This window comes from Coregonus lavaretus, assembly GCF_964263955.1.
Source record: "Coregonus lavaretus genome assembly, chromosome: 5".
NCBI lineage: Eukaryota > Metazoa > Chordata > Actinopteri > Salmoniformes > Salmonidae > Coregonus > Coregonus lavaretus.
Genome location: NC_139992.1, coordinates 43,266,711 through 43,278,938, shown reverse-complemented (window position 1 = coordinate 43,278,938; position 12,228 = coordinate 43,266,711). Strand labels below are relative to the sequence as shown.

Below are 12,228 nucleotides of genomic sequence, written 5' to 3'. Positions count from 1 at the left end.
TCTTGCATGGAGCCCCAGGCTGAGGGAGATTGACAGTTATTTTGTGTTTCTTCCATTTGTGAATAATCGCACCAACTGTTGTCACCTTCTCACCAAGCTGCTTGGCGATGGTCTTGTAGCCCATTCCAGCCTTGTGTAGGTCTACAATCTTGTCCCTGACATCCTTGGAAAGCTCTTTGTTCTTGGCCAGGTTGGAGAGTTAGGAATCTGATTGATTGATTGCTTCTGTGGACAGGTGTCTTTTATACAGGTAACAAACTGAGATTAGGAGCTCTCCCTTTAAGAGTGTGCTCCTAATCTCAGCTCGTTACCTGTATAAAAAAAAAAGACACCTGGGAGCCAGAAATCTTTCTGATTGAGAGGGGGTCAAATACTTATTTCCCTCATTAAAATGAAAATCAATTTATAACATTTTTGACATGCGTTTTTCTGGATCATTTCTTTGTCAGCGGGCAAACGTACAAAATCAGCAGGGGATCAAATACTTTTCTGTATCTTGTTAGGCCTAGCTCATGAGACATGATCTCTTTCTTTCCTGGTATTACCAAAAGACTGCTCTTGGGAAAGAACAACTCAAGACACAGATAAGCATCAGAGTGTGATTTCCTCAGAGCTAAGCCACACAGTACTAGATGAGGAAACAGTTTACACAGTTAGGAGGGTTGTCTTGGCTCTCCAATGTGAGAGCGGCATATAGTGCAGACTGGGCTTTCAAGTAGGAGAGGAGCTGGGTGTGTGTTCTGTGGTGGTGGTTGTGGGGGCGAATGCTGGGTAATGGGAGGGGGGGGGGGGGGGGGTTACAGTGATAAAAGCAGGCAATAGGAGTTAGTAGCTGAAGCTCACTTGTGGAGCCTCGACGAGGAAATGAGAAAAATAAACAAATACTTCCTGTTCCTCTGCATGAAAATCTCTCCAACACCCCCATCCCCCTCTACATCCTATTCCCCCCATTTAGGAAGAGGAGAAACATTCCTGTCAGTCCTCCTGCCCTCTCAAAACGGACAACGACGGCAGGGCACACCTTTAATTAGCCAATGAAAATCTACTAGAGTAGTCCTGAGCAGAGCAAAACTCTGGTGGAGACTAGGGCGTTGGGATTTCCAAAGGCACACCTAATCTCCCTGAGCCTCAGAAAATGTCAACTACATTGGAAGGATCACGTGAATCTCCAGTGCGGTCTAAGGAGACTAAATCAGACCAAAATGACTGGTACACCAAGAGTTCTATATAGCATGCTAAACGGCTCATTGCTCATGAAAGAGGTCACTTATCTGGGTTGAAAAGGCTACACTTCTTGATTGACATTGCTGTGCTTCCGACTGTAGCCTCCTTTCTCCAGACCGGCACATGTACAGTAGGGCAGTTGCTTATTTTTGGTTCATTTAATTATTAATTTGGCAGGCTATCAACATCTGGGATAAAAGCTCAATTAGACTTTCTGACTGGACAATATTCACGCTCTACAAAATATGTAAAATCAAGTCTACAATATTAGGAAATGAACAGTGAAAAATATGCAAACGGTGACATTGAACCAAAATGTCCATTTGGATTTCAAAAAGGCACCAGAGTGAAAATAAGAGTAAATTTTACTTATAGTATATTCCTGTTCTGAATAGTTTCCTACTCTGTTGGTCTGTTCAGCGGTGTTAATGGCACCACTAAATTACTGCACCTGGAAATTCTAAATAAAATCAGTGGTTTTGAATGATGTCCAATGCCTGCAGCCATCAAAACTCACAAGCCAAGCACTCTGACACCCAGCTCTATTCACTGACACTGCCTTTCCTCTGCAGTCAAATACAAACACACGCACAGCACACACACAAGCACAGTACACACACAAGCACAGCACACACACAGTACAGCATATAATTAAAAGGCCCTGGCTGCACAACTGCACACAGCAGTTTCACTGGCACACAGTCTGGTGGTAGTTCAGTACATAACTAGATCAATCACAGGCTGAGGGGAAGAGGCAGACTGGTTAGCCTGTACAAAGGTAGCTGAAGAGTTTGTTGTGTACTGGGTTGACTATAGGCAAGGCAAGGCTAGGGAAGTAGCCCACTTTGAAACCACATAGGGGTGTGAAGGCTGTCATGTCTACTAAGTTGTAGGTTCTTCACTCACATATTCTAAGGTGTCCTAGGCCTACATCTTATGGTCCTTCACCATGGCTATAATAAAGGACTTTACCTCAGGGATCTTCCTTTTCAAAATGCAGACCATCAAATAATGTTTTAAACAATTTCACCTGCGTTGTATATTGCTTACAATGAAAAGGCCATCATATTTATAGATGTTTATCATAGAAAGAATGTAGCAAGCTACATTTCCTAATGATTTGCTTGAAGTTAATCTTGCATTTTATCAGAGAAAAGTATATTCACATCAGTTAGAGCGTTGTCTGCTGATAGATGACAATTCACAAACAGGCATTTTGAGTCACATTAGTCTGATGCAGAGCATAAATTACAATAAGAAGCATTTTAGATCTGCGTTTATAAAACGCAGCAAGATATTTAATATGCGTTCTCCTTCTTGCATGAAAAACGCAGAATTCTGCGTTAATGCGACTCCTGTACCTGTCAGTACAGTTTTTGGTCCACCAATTTCACTGGCTGGAAAGATGAGGCCATTTTGAGATTAATGGAAAGAATGTAACCTCTCCCTCCCAGGACAACAACAAAACAGACTCTGGGCTTAATTGTCCTCCTCGCTGCATAAGACAGAGGAGTTCACAGTCTTCAGCGTCCAGGTGTTTTCGGTTCAAAAACATCTTATAAACCCACACTCAGAGTGAGGCATGTGACTGCTGCTGGAGAGCAAACAACCCTGGGATGGGTTAAAGACCAATCTAGAACAGAGGAGACTGTGCCACAGGGTGAATAAAACAGACAAGCTGCTGAAGTCATCCCACTAAAATTTTGCAGCAGCTCAATACTATGCTAAAGCCCGAGTGTGGCCGGAGATGAGTGAGTGAGTGAGAGCTCTTGGAAGGTTCTCATCCCAGTTTATCTTACACAGATGTTGTCAACAGGTCTATGTGCCGGGACTATTTCTCAGCGACCCGAGGAGCCCTGACGACATAGTGAGAGATCTATAGCTTCTCGCTCGGGTGAGAAATAGTTTGCATGTACAGGAAAACACAGTGACATCATCAAAACGCATGTGGGAGAGGGTGGTACACTGGTGTGGATCAATGGCAGCTTCTAGTTTCAAATCAACCGTCACTTTGCCTTTAATTTATAGCCGTGTCGCCAGCTTCACCGTCTCGTTTTGATCATGGCTGACATCCGCAGAGCACCTAGCCTATCGGTTGCTTCTGGCGGAGGGTGAAGTAGTGTCTGACAGGTCAAGTCCGTCTCCACTGCCTGCCTGGTTGTCACGTCTGTCTGAGCACATACGTGGCAAAAGAGGGTTGAGTTTACACCCCTGCTGAGGAATTCTACCTTCAACCCCAGGTGAGCCAGTTTCAACCTGCGGTGACGCTTGTCTCAAATACTTCAGACAGTCCCTACCACTAAAGCCCTTTGAAAATCAAAGCGTCAGGAAATTGGGTGTCAAGTCGGAAGAAAATGTGAGTGTTTATAACAAAAAAAAATGTATATGCAAGGGTTTGTTTTATTTGAGGTAACGTTGGCAAACTATCCAAGAAAATCTTGAGTTGAACAGACATGGAAGGTGTCTGCTTTCTAATATGTCTGACTGACATTGCGTAAGGAAGCCATGCTGACGGATCATGATCAGCAGACTACCCGACATGTAGAGAAGCAGTCGAGAGCAACGACACAACGACTTCCTGCACTTGATTATAGGTTTTGTAGAAACATTTCAATGAAAACTTAAGACGGGGCCCGCCTGACAGAGCAAGACCTACCAATTATAAACAGGTAGAATGTGCACGTTCTGTGAGCTTCTCTAATATTTGAGTTGTCACAGGCTAGAGGCGTGACGGTTGTGCTGATGATTCAGAGGCAACGTTGAACCAACATTGGGTTGGGTGACCCGTAATGCTTGAATTATAATATGTTATTAATGACCTAGTGTCCATAAAACTGACAAGCAATCGACTGCTAAGGTTATGAAAACATCAAACTGTATTAGCCATTAACCTTTCTACAAGACAGACTGAACGAATAGACAAAGAGTAATACGATTCAGATTGTCTTAATTCCATACTATAAATAATTGAGTGACATTTTAATGTATTCTCAATTCTCATGCTGCTATTTGCATTATAAATGCATGAATCGCTGCCTTTGAGCAGGTCAACTAGAAAGCCTAAACTTCAGCTACAACTAAAGGGGTGGTCAAATTGTTATTTTTAAAGTGCCTTTCTACTGGAGGTACTTAAAGAGCTTTACATAGTAAGGGCTAAACTCACCTCAACCACCAATGAAATGTGGTTTTAAAAAGCCCTCCAAAAATGACCAAGTGTTTAAGGTCTTAAAATTGGACAAACAGTGACAAATTATCACATCACAAATATAAGGTCATCAAGCTTTACAGTACCCCCGTCGCCATAAACCGCAATGGCTACAATTAGCCTACATTTAATTCAGAGCTGCCATTTGTATTGCCACTGACCTTTGGCAGGTCTAAACAGCCTCTGTTGACAGGGCCCAACACCAGAGGCAGGGGTTTCAGACCATTCCTCGGTGGTTTCAACAAAGGAAGTGGGGCATTCCACTGTAAGCATCCCCTCCTCCACAATCCAAACAGTGCCATGTGCTGTGTTCACCCTGCGCCTGCAGACCCAGTCCACTGCCAAACAGGCCACCTCCAACTTTGGTTTAGGGTTAGGAATAGACGCCTTCAATGAGCAAACCGGCTCGGAGTGACATTGAGTGACAGATAAAGCAAACATCTACAGGAAAAGGTAGCAAGTAGAGAATGAAGTCTGAGACAAAAACTAAGCAATTGCATTCTTTATCTTCTGGGCCTTGGTATGGAAAATAAACAGTGACAAAGTATTCAGTCTTGTTTGGCGTTCCTTTGATTATCTTCAAAGGAGAACCACTGCAAATGTCCCTTGTAATGAGAGGAACATGGTGCTCCCCCGTCATCAAAAGTCACACAGCTCGATTCATCCCAAGTCAACTTAATCTAGCCCTAATTGGGCAGCGCTTTCAGGTCCCATCACACACCAATTCTCACTTCAGATCAGGTGATCCGTGGTAACCCAAAACGTTCTCCGCTTCCCTCCAGGGTAAGTGAGTTTACAGCCTTGAGAACCAAAACAGAACGCAGCATGACTGGTGGAAGAAATGTTCCAGAACGGAATATTTCAGCAATAGGATCTGTGCGAAGACAACACTTTACAAGGCCAGACCATCAAAATATAAAGTCAACAAGTACATTTTCCAAAATTAATCAATAGATTGAATTCAAGCAACAACAAAAACTTCTAAGCAACTACTGAAAGTCGGAATCTGTGCTTCCTGCCACGATTCAGGGTTGGGGCTGGAGCAATTATGTAATGTGTTAATGTAACTGGTGCTGCTTTGGATGGAACTGCAGTGAGGGCCCCATGCACTGCTGTCTGCATAGGTTCCATTTCAAGTCAGTGGTTATGTAACTCTATGTACGCAAATATGCCGACAAGCCACTAGCAACTTGGCATGAGACGTTGCCATGGTTACATTGTTAATAGAGTTCACACACCGATAGTGAGGGCGTGGAAGGTAAACTGTTGCTAAGGTAAAAAAGTGAACAGTTGGCATTTTATCGAGCCTATCCCAATGTCGTAAAACCTTCACCATGACGTCAAAACCACAACTTACAAAAAGCTACTTTGATGAGCCAGTAAAAATGTAATCCTTAACAATAACTGTACCAGCTAGGCTATATACTGTAAGTACATTACCAATGATAGACAATGTGGACGACTCAAAAGAAAGGCCAGATATGGGTGAATACACCCGTTGTTTCCAAATTTTTTGCCACATTTTAGTCATTTAGCAGACGCTCTTATCCAGAGCGACTTAGTTAGTGAGTGCATACATTTTCATACTGGCCCCCCCGTGGAAAACGAACCCACAACCCTGGCGTCGCAAGCGCCATGCTCTACCAACTGAGCTACAGGGGACAGTGCAGGCCCTGCCTTGATAGGGCACAGTAGTCAGCTGGTTCCTGGCATCGCCTGGGGAGAGGCTGGCAGGCAGGCCAGAAAGAGGGTAGGACTGTGGGAGGGGGGGGGGGGGGGTTGACAGCTGAGGAATGCCTGCTCTGCTCTCCCTTTGCCATGGTTTCCATCTACTGTCATGCGAGGAATGCACGGGCCAGGACGTCAGGGCCGGAATGCTACCCATCCAGTGCATATCTACAAACATCTCTCTCCAGTCCTGCCCCCTCATTCACAACTCCCTGTACCTCCTCTCCACCCCTCACCGACGGGGAGCAACTGTATGGAAAGCGTTACAATTCTGGTTTATAGTAGCACCATTATATGTATTTCCTAGCCCTTCACACATCGACTTCAAGTCAATGCGTTTACTCAGTGGTCCTAGAAGGCTGCAGGGTGTGAGGGCTTGTGTGCCAGCAGTAAAGGCTTCAGCATGCTTCATATCGGCTGATGTCTCGCCAAACTCAGCTAGCCAAACGAGTGTTCTCGCATACTCCCTTAAAAAGAAATTTGTTTGAAAAACGAGAAAAAAAGCGGCAATAGTACCGTTTGTCCATGAAGACGCCATAACCAAATACTCAGAATTAATCTAAGATAACTCAAGAAATGTCATAAAATTGACATTTTTACCAAGGAGATCTTAGTCGTGCAATTTTACATTAAGATGTTTGGTGCAGTATTTCTAGTAGGTGATCTCTGTTCCACACAGACAAGCCCTTTCAAGCCAGACTGTCCATATATACTCCACATAAACTCCAAATGCATGCCAGTACAAAGCTAAGCGGTCCGGAGTATGTGTGGCGGTGACTCATACCCAAACTTAGAATCATCTCCTCAAACCGAGCTATACTGAGAGGAACTGGTGCAGGTGGTATTTATAACCTGGCACTCACAAGTGGCGGGAGTGCAGTGCAGTCACTGCACCCGAGGAGGAGTGAGTGACCCTCCGTGTAAAAACAGAGCATTGTTACAACAAAAAAATAGAGGTCACTGCCTTGTCACCAGGAAGGGACATGGTTCAGGGCATGTCAATGGCCTCTGATGTCATCAGCACTCGACAGCCCCCATAAACAATTTTTGCAGACAAAATAACAGCTCTACAGCTGCAACTGAAAGGAGAGTTGCCACTCTACCATGTCAATTAGCCTACACTGCCTGGCAGGTCAGAGGTCACCCAGGTACCAGCATGGTAGCAGCATTAGAGTAATGTTAAAGCCACCCGTAGTCTCACTACTAAGCCAATTATTACAGTAGTGGTGAATCGTGGCACCATGTTTGACTCTATAAATAAATAGGCTAGCCAAACCGCAGGCAGATGACTACTAATCCTATACACCCAATAAAGAGGCAGGTGTTTTCGAAGAAGACGTGTTAGGGACCAATGAAAATATTAGGCTTGTTTACAATGAATGGGGGGTGGGCAGTGGAGTATTGGGGAGAATTAGCTTACTAGACTTTGATTTAGTTCCATTGAAGACCAGGACTAGGGTGCATTACCACTACTGGCCTCCTGCTAATAGGAGGGGAGTCATTAACCATTATTCTGACAACTTTGATTCTCTAAGCCAACTGGCCCTACTCCTTGAAGGCAGAGATTCCCAACGTGGATAATGATTAGCAAAGCCATCAGGGACAATTAACGTGGCAACACAGACTGAGCCACATTAGATGGGGGTTTGCAAAAAATGTCACTATTGGAATAGTATCAAGAATTGTTTTTTTTATAGCAAACGTTTGTCTACTTTTCTAACTCTGCATTGTTGGGAATGGGCTCGTAAGTAAGCATTTCACTGTAAAGTCTACACCTGTTGTTTTCGGCGCATGTGACCAATAAAATTAGACTTGTCGGATATCCGAAATACATGTGGCTGTTTGTTTTTTTACATACATTTTTTACCCGAGCGCTGCTGCGCGAGGGAGCTGCGGAGGTGCCGGTGAGATGGGAGTGAGTAGACTGAGGCAGAGAGTGACGCTACTCGGCTACAGCCAAGACTACCTAGCTTGTAGAAGCCACTGTTATTCATCATCCCATATAACAGTGCCCATCTTGACTGGATTAGCCTAGAGAAGCTAAGCTAGCCAACTATAGCTAGCTAGGCTAATTGAGGCCACATTTTGCACTTTCTCTCCAACCCCATTCTGATAGAACTGCCTACCTGTTGGTTGCTCGTAGTAACCTACTTCTCATTTCGCTAACTTTTAATCACGTAACTTTATTCCATCTTGCATTGCAATAGTGAAGTCAATACACATTGAGCTGCTTTGATTGGCCAACAAACACCTGAATGGTCCTCTGTAGCGCAATTGGTAGAGCATGGCGCTTGTAACGCCAGGGTAGTGGGTTCGCTCCCCGGGACCACACATACGTAAAAATTTATGCGCACATGACTGTAAGTCGCTTTGGAAAAAAAACCGTCTGCTAAATGGCATATTATTATTATTAATGCTACCAGTCTTTATGGGGAGAACATCAAAAAACTACATTGAAAGGTTTGTTGTATTTATTAGTGTATAATTTCAAATGTCATGGTATATTATTGTATGTAACAATGTCACATGGATATTTTATTTTAGAAAATGAATTAATGAACACTCACAAGTATTCAAATACTGACGTCTGGATATTTGAATAACCGTGCACATCCCTAAACCAAATATCTGTTGGTTTGAGCAAACCAACATCAGCATGGCCTTCCTGAAATCCTAGGATTAGCACGCTAAACGCGAATCCCTATATCGCCTTCAACTCTTTTCCAAGACCCTGAAGCCAGGGATCACATGCTGGAACACAAACACAAAGCTGCTCCAAGTCTCTCCAGACATGGTTAGGTCTCACGCGCTGCATCGCAAATGCTTTCCTCACTCTGCTCATCCCTAGAGTAGACTCCAGTCCAAAAAAAGGCAATGTTTTCACCCAGTGAGCCTGCAGAGCAGGGAGCTGACTAATTCCAGTTGAAAGGAAGACCAACTCGGTCACCCTAAAGAAAGGCTGATTAAGAGACATGCACTACTAGTTAGGGACTTTCTAATGTCAGATAAGACACAATAATTTGTGTGAATTCCTCCTCATCCCCCCAAAGTCAACTAGTTATACAGCAGCATCTATTCTAGGGATACGGCACCACTTCCACACCCTGAGATGGGCCTTGAGGGATATAGCCTTGCCCGGCAATAACATTGTTTATAAAAGATGCACACATCACACTACTTAAGAGAAAGTGCGGGTGATGCATCACTTAGCAAAGAGGACATCTGGGTGATGAGATCATTGTAGATGTAAGGTTCAAGACAGTTTGAGCATGCAAGACTTCTTCAATAAACCATGACTCATTCTGACTTTACTAAAATGCATTTGGGGAGAAAGGCAGACCTACATTTTCTCAATTTTTCATTTAAGCCTGTGTGAAAACCTTTGATGAACAGTTAACGTGTTAGTTATTCTATGGCTACAATGACACAAAACAATGGCATGACTTTAAATGTTTATGTGTAGTAGCTGTTTGAAAAAAACGATAGCCTAAAAGCACAACACTTTCCACTGACTTAGAGGACTTCTGGCTTCCATGGGCACTCTGTTTTGTTGTCAGTATTCAGGGTAACAGGCTGGTCCTCCACCTGCCATAATGTAGGCTAAAGTGTTGACTAATAACATTAACAGCCCAAAAACCTAGGATTGGCTTATTTCAGACAGCTGAAAGCGACAGGTATTGACATGTAAACCTCACATTCTCTCTGAGAGATGTGTCAGCTGTTATCCGACTGCAGAACAGTTTACTGTGCAGCAAAACCCATGTTAGTAATGCAACATTGCAATCCGAACACATCTGCAGGATATAGGCTAGATAGCCTAATTTAGAGCCAATCGCCAATTCCAAAGTGTAACAATCTTTATAAAATGAGCGTATGATTCTAATTCTGAGCATTTACCTAGTTTTAAGCTAAGAATGTTAGTTAGCTAGGCTGTTTGAAAAGTACACTGTCCTAACTACTTTGAAACACAACAAGTTTTGATTGCCAATCGATGCAGATTGCTTATAATAAAATTGCACAGATCTATGCATAGCTATATCCTCCATATATCAAAATAACTGGGCTGTGCCTACCTTACCAGAGCAGCAAAGGAAACTAGGCCAAAACCAATACATGCACGTATTGTGATACATGTAATCTGTAGTGTAATATATATCACACTTGAAAAAACAGCTTTGAATCCAGTGAAGTCTCAAATTGCAATTACAAAATGTAGATACAAATTGCAACGTTATCAATCTGCTATTTTATTATTACTGAAATGATAGGAGTAGCTACAGAATGTCAAAAGACGTGGCTCCTGGGGCTAACGTTAGCTTGTAGTGGGCTGTTGTATGATGATTTAGCTAGCCTAAGTCAGGCTAGTTAGTTACATCTGCTATTAACCACAGATAATATTTCTTGAAAATATAAATGTGTCATGACTGTAGCTAGTTACAGTCGTCCTGCCCTTTAGACTAGAGACTGCGGCATTGCTATTGTTGCTAAACATATTTCTGATAATGCACCCACTCCTCACATCCAGGAACAACTTACAGCACTTCAACCAACTAAAATATTGTTGCATGTCACAGCTTCGACGTGATCCAAACTGACATTTGATTAACTTAATTTGAATGGAGTTTTACTGCCGACTGACTACAGTCAAGCTTATGCTTGGTAACGAACAGGCTAACTAAACGTTCTTTCCACCATTTGTACAGGCTAGCTAACGTTAGCTAGCCAGCTAGCCAACTTGTAGCACGTTAGCTAGCAATTAACAAAACATTTTACTTTTCTGTACTTCCTATTGACTCCAATACAACACGATTGGTTTTAACCTCGTCGACGACTGTAATACTTTAATATTTGTTAAACAACAAACCAACAGTATAGAGTTAAGCTATCTTTCATAGCGTACAGGCTAGCCAGGGCAGGGCGACAGATCAGTTCCAATAATGGTTTGCCTAGCTAGCTAGCTACAGTAACTGGTTAGATGTTAGCAAGCGAGCCAACGTCATTCTTCCTGACTATGGATGTTTGAATCAGTTGCTGATATACAAAGACCAAATAGCTAACTATCCATATTTTCAACATTAGCTAACCTAAGAATACATGTAACATACCTAGTTAGCCCAAACAGAATAGCTACCAATCAGGTATTTTATGAGTTTATCCACCCCTTCGCTTCTGATCCAATTCAATCAACACAGCCCAACAAATGAAATGGCCCTGTCTCTCGTCTAAAAAAGACGGGCGTGCTAGGTAAACAGACTGAGCTTCAGTAGGAATGACTCCTTTCTCCATTGCTGTGGCAGGAGGAGACGTTAACTACTATCTTTGGCAAGACATATGGTTGTCGTACTATCGTATGGGCAGTGTCTAGGCTTATAGCTGTAAATGACAAACCTGGTGGAGGGCAGTCAGACCGTCTACATTGGCGTAGTTGATGTCAGCACCCCGGTCAATCATTCGGAGCACCTCCTCGGTATCGCCGCTTGAGCAGGCAGCCAAAAACACGGCGCCATCGTCGAACTTCACCTTCGTCTTCTTCTTTTTCAGAATAGGAGGCTCGATGTCTGTCTCCGACCCTAACCACCGTTTCAACTGTTCGTTCCTTTTTTGCTTGGCGTCCGCCATCTTCATCCCCTCCTGTCTCGGGTTTCTTATCTTTCTCCAAGAGAGGATATACTTTATAGTGCCACTATCCCACAGCGCACTGGGGCGTGGGAAGGGGGGGGCTGAGAGAGCGTCTGGATTGTTTTCCATAAACTCGCGAGACAAAGTAACGTCACCTCAGGATCTGCAGTGTAACGTCATCATCAACAGATAAAGGGAAATGAGGAGATTGTACATTCCTTGACAGAGTTGGAGAGTGTTATCATTTATTAATCAGAGGAGATTGTACATTCCTTGACAGAGTTGGAGAGTGTTATCATTTATTAATCATAAATAGGAGCGCTAAGACCAGCATAATGTCGATTTTAGTCATTGTGAGTTCTATCAGGATTGCTTACTGTTTTTCTCAAGGGTTTTTATGATGACTGGTCAAACTAAGTCAAAACATTTGAGAAAATATGTATTTTATTTCT

General features: G+C 43.1%; 1 protein-coding gene across 4 annotated transcripts in view; it reads right to left on the bottom strand.

Annotated features, from left to right (window-relative positions):
- Positions 1–11,859, bottom strand: part of LOC311130157 (protein phosphatase 1 regulatory subunit 12A-like) — a 69,800-nt gene extending 57,941 nt beyond the window's left edge. For 2 of the 4 annotated variants that reach the window (XM_084162846.1, XM_084162847.1), the window contains exon 1: positions 11,546–11,859. In XM_084162846.1, coding sequence (XP_084018972.1) covers positions 11,546–11,782 — 237 coding nt within the window. In that variant the 5' untranslated portion in view covers positions 11,783–11,859. The remainder of the gene's footprint in view (positions 1–11,545) is intronic. The other 2 variants (XM_084162848.1, XM_084162849.1) reach the window with 1 other exon arrangement.
- Between the last annotated feature and the right edge of the window lie 369 nt (positions 11,860–12,228).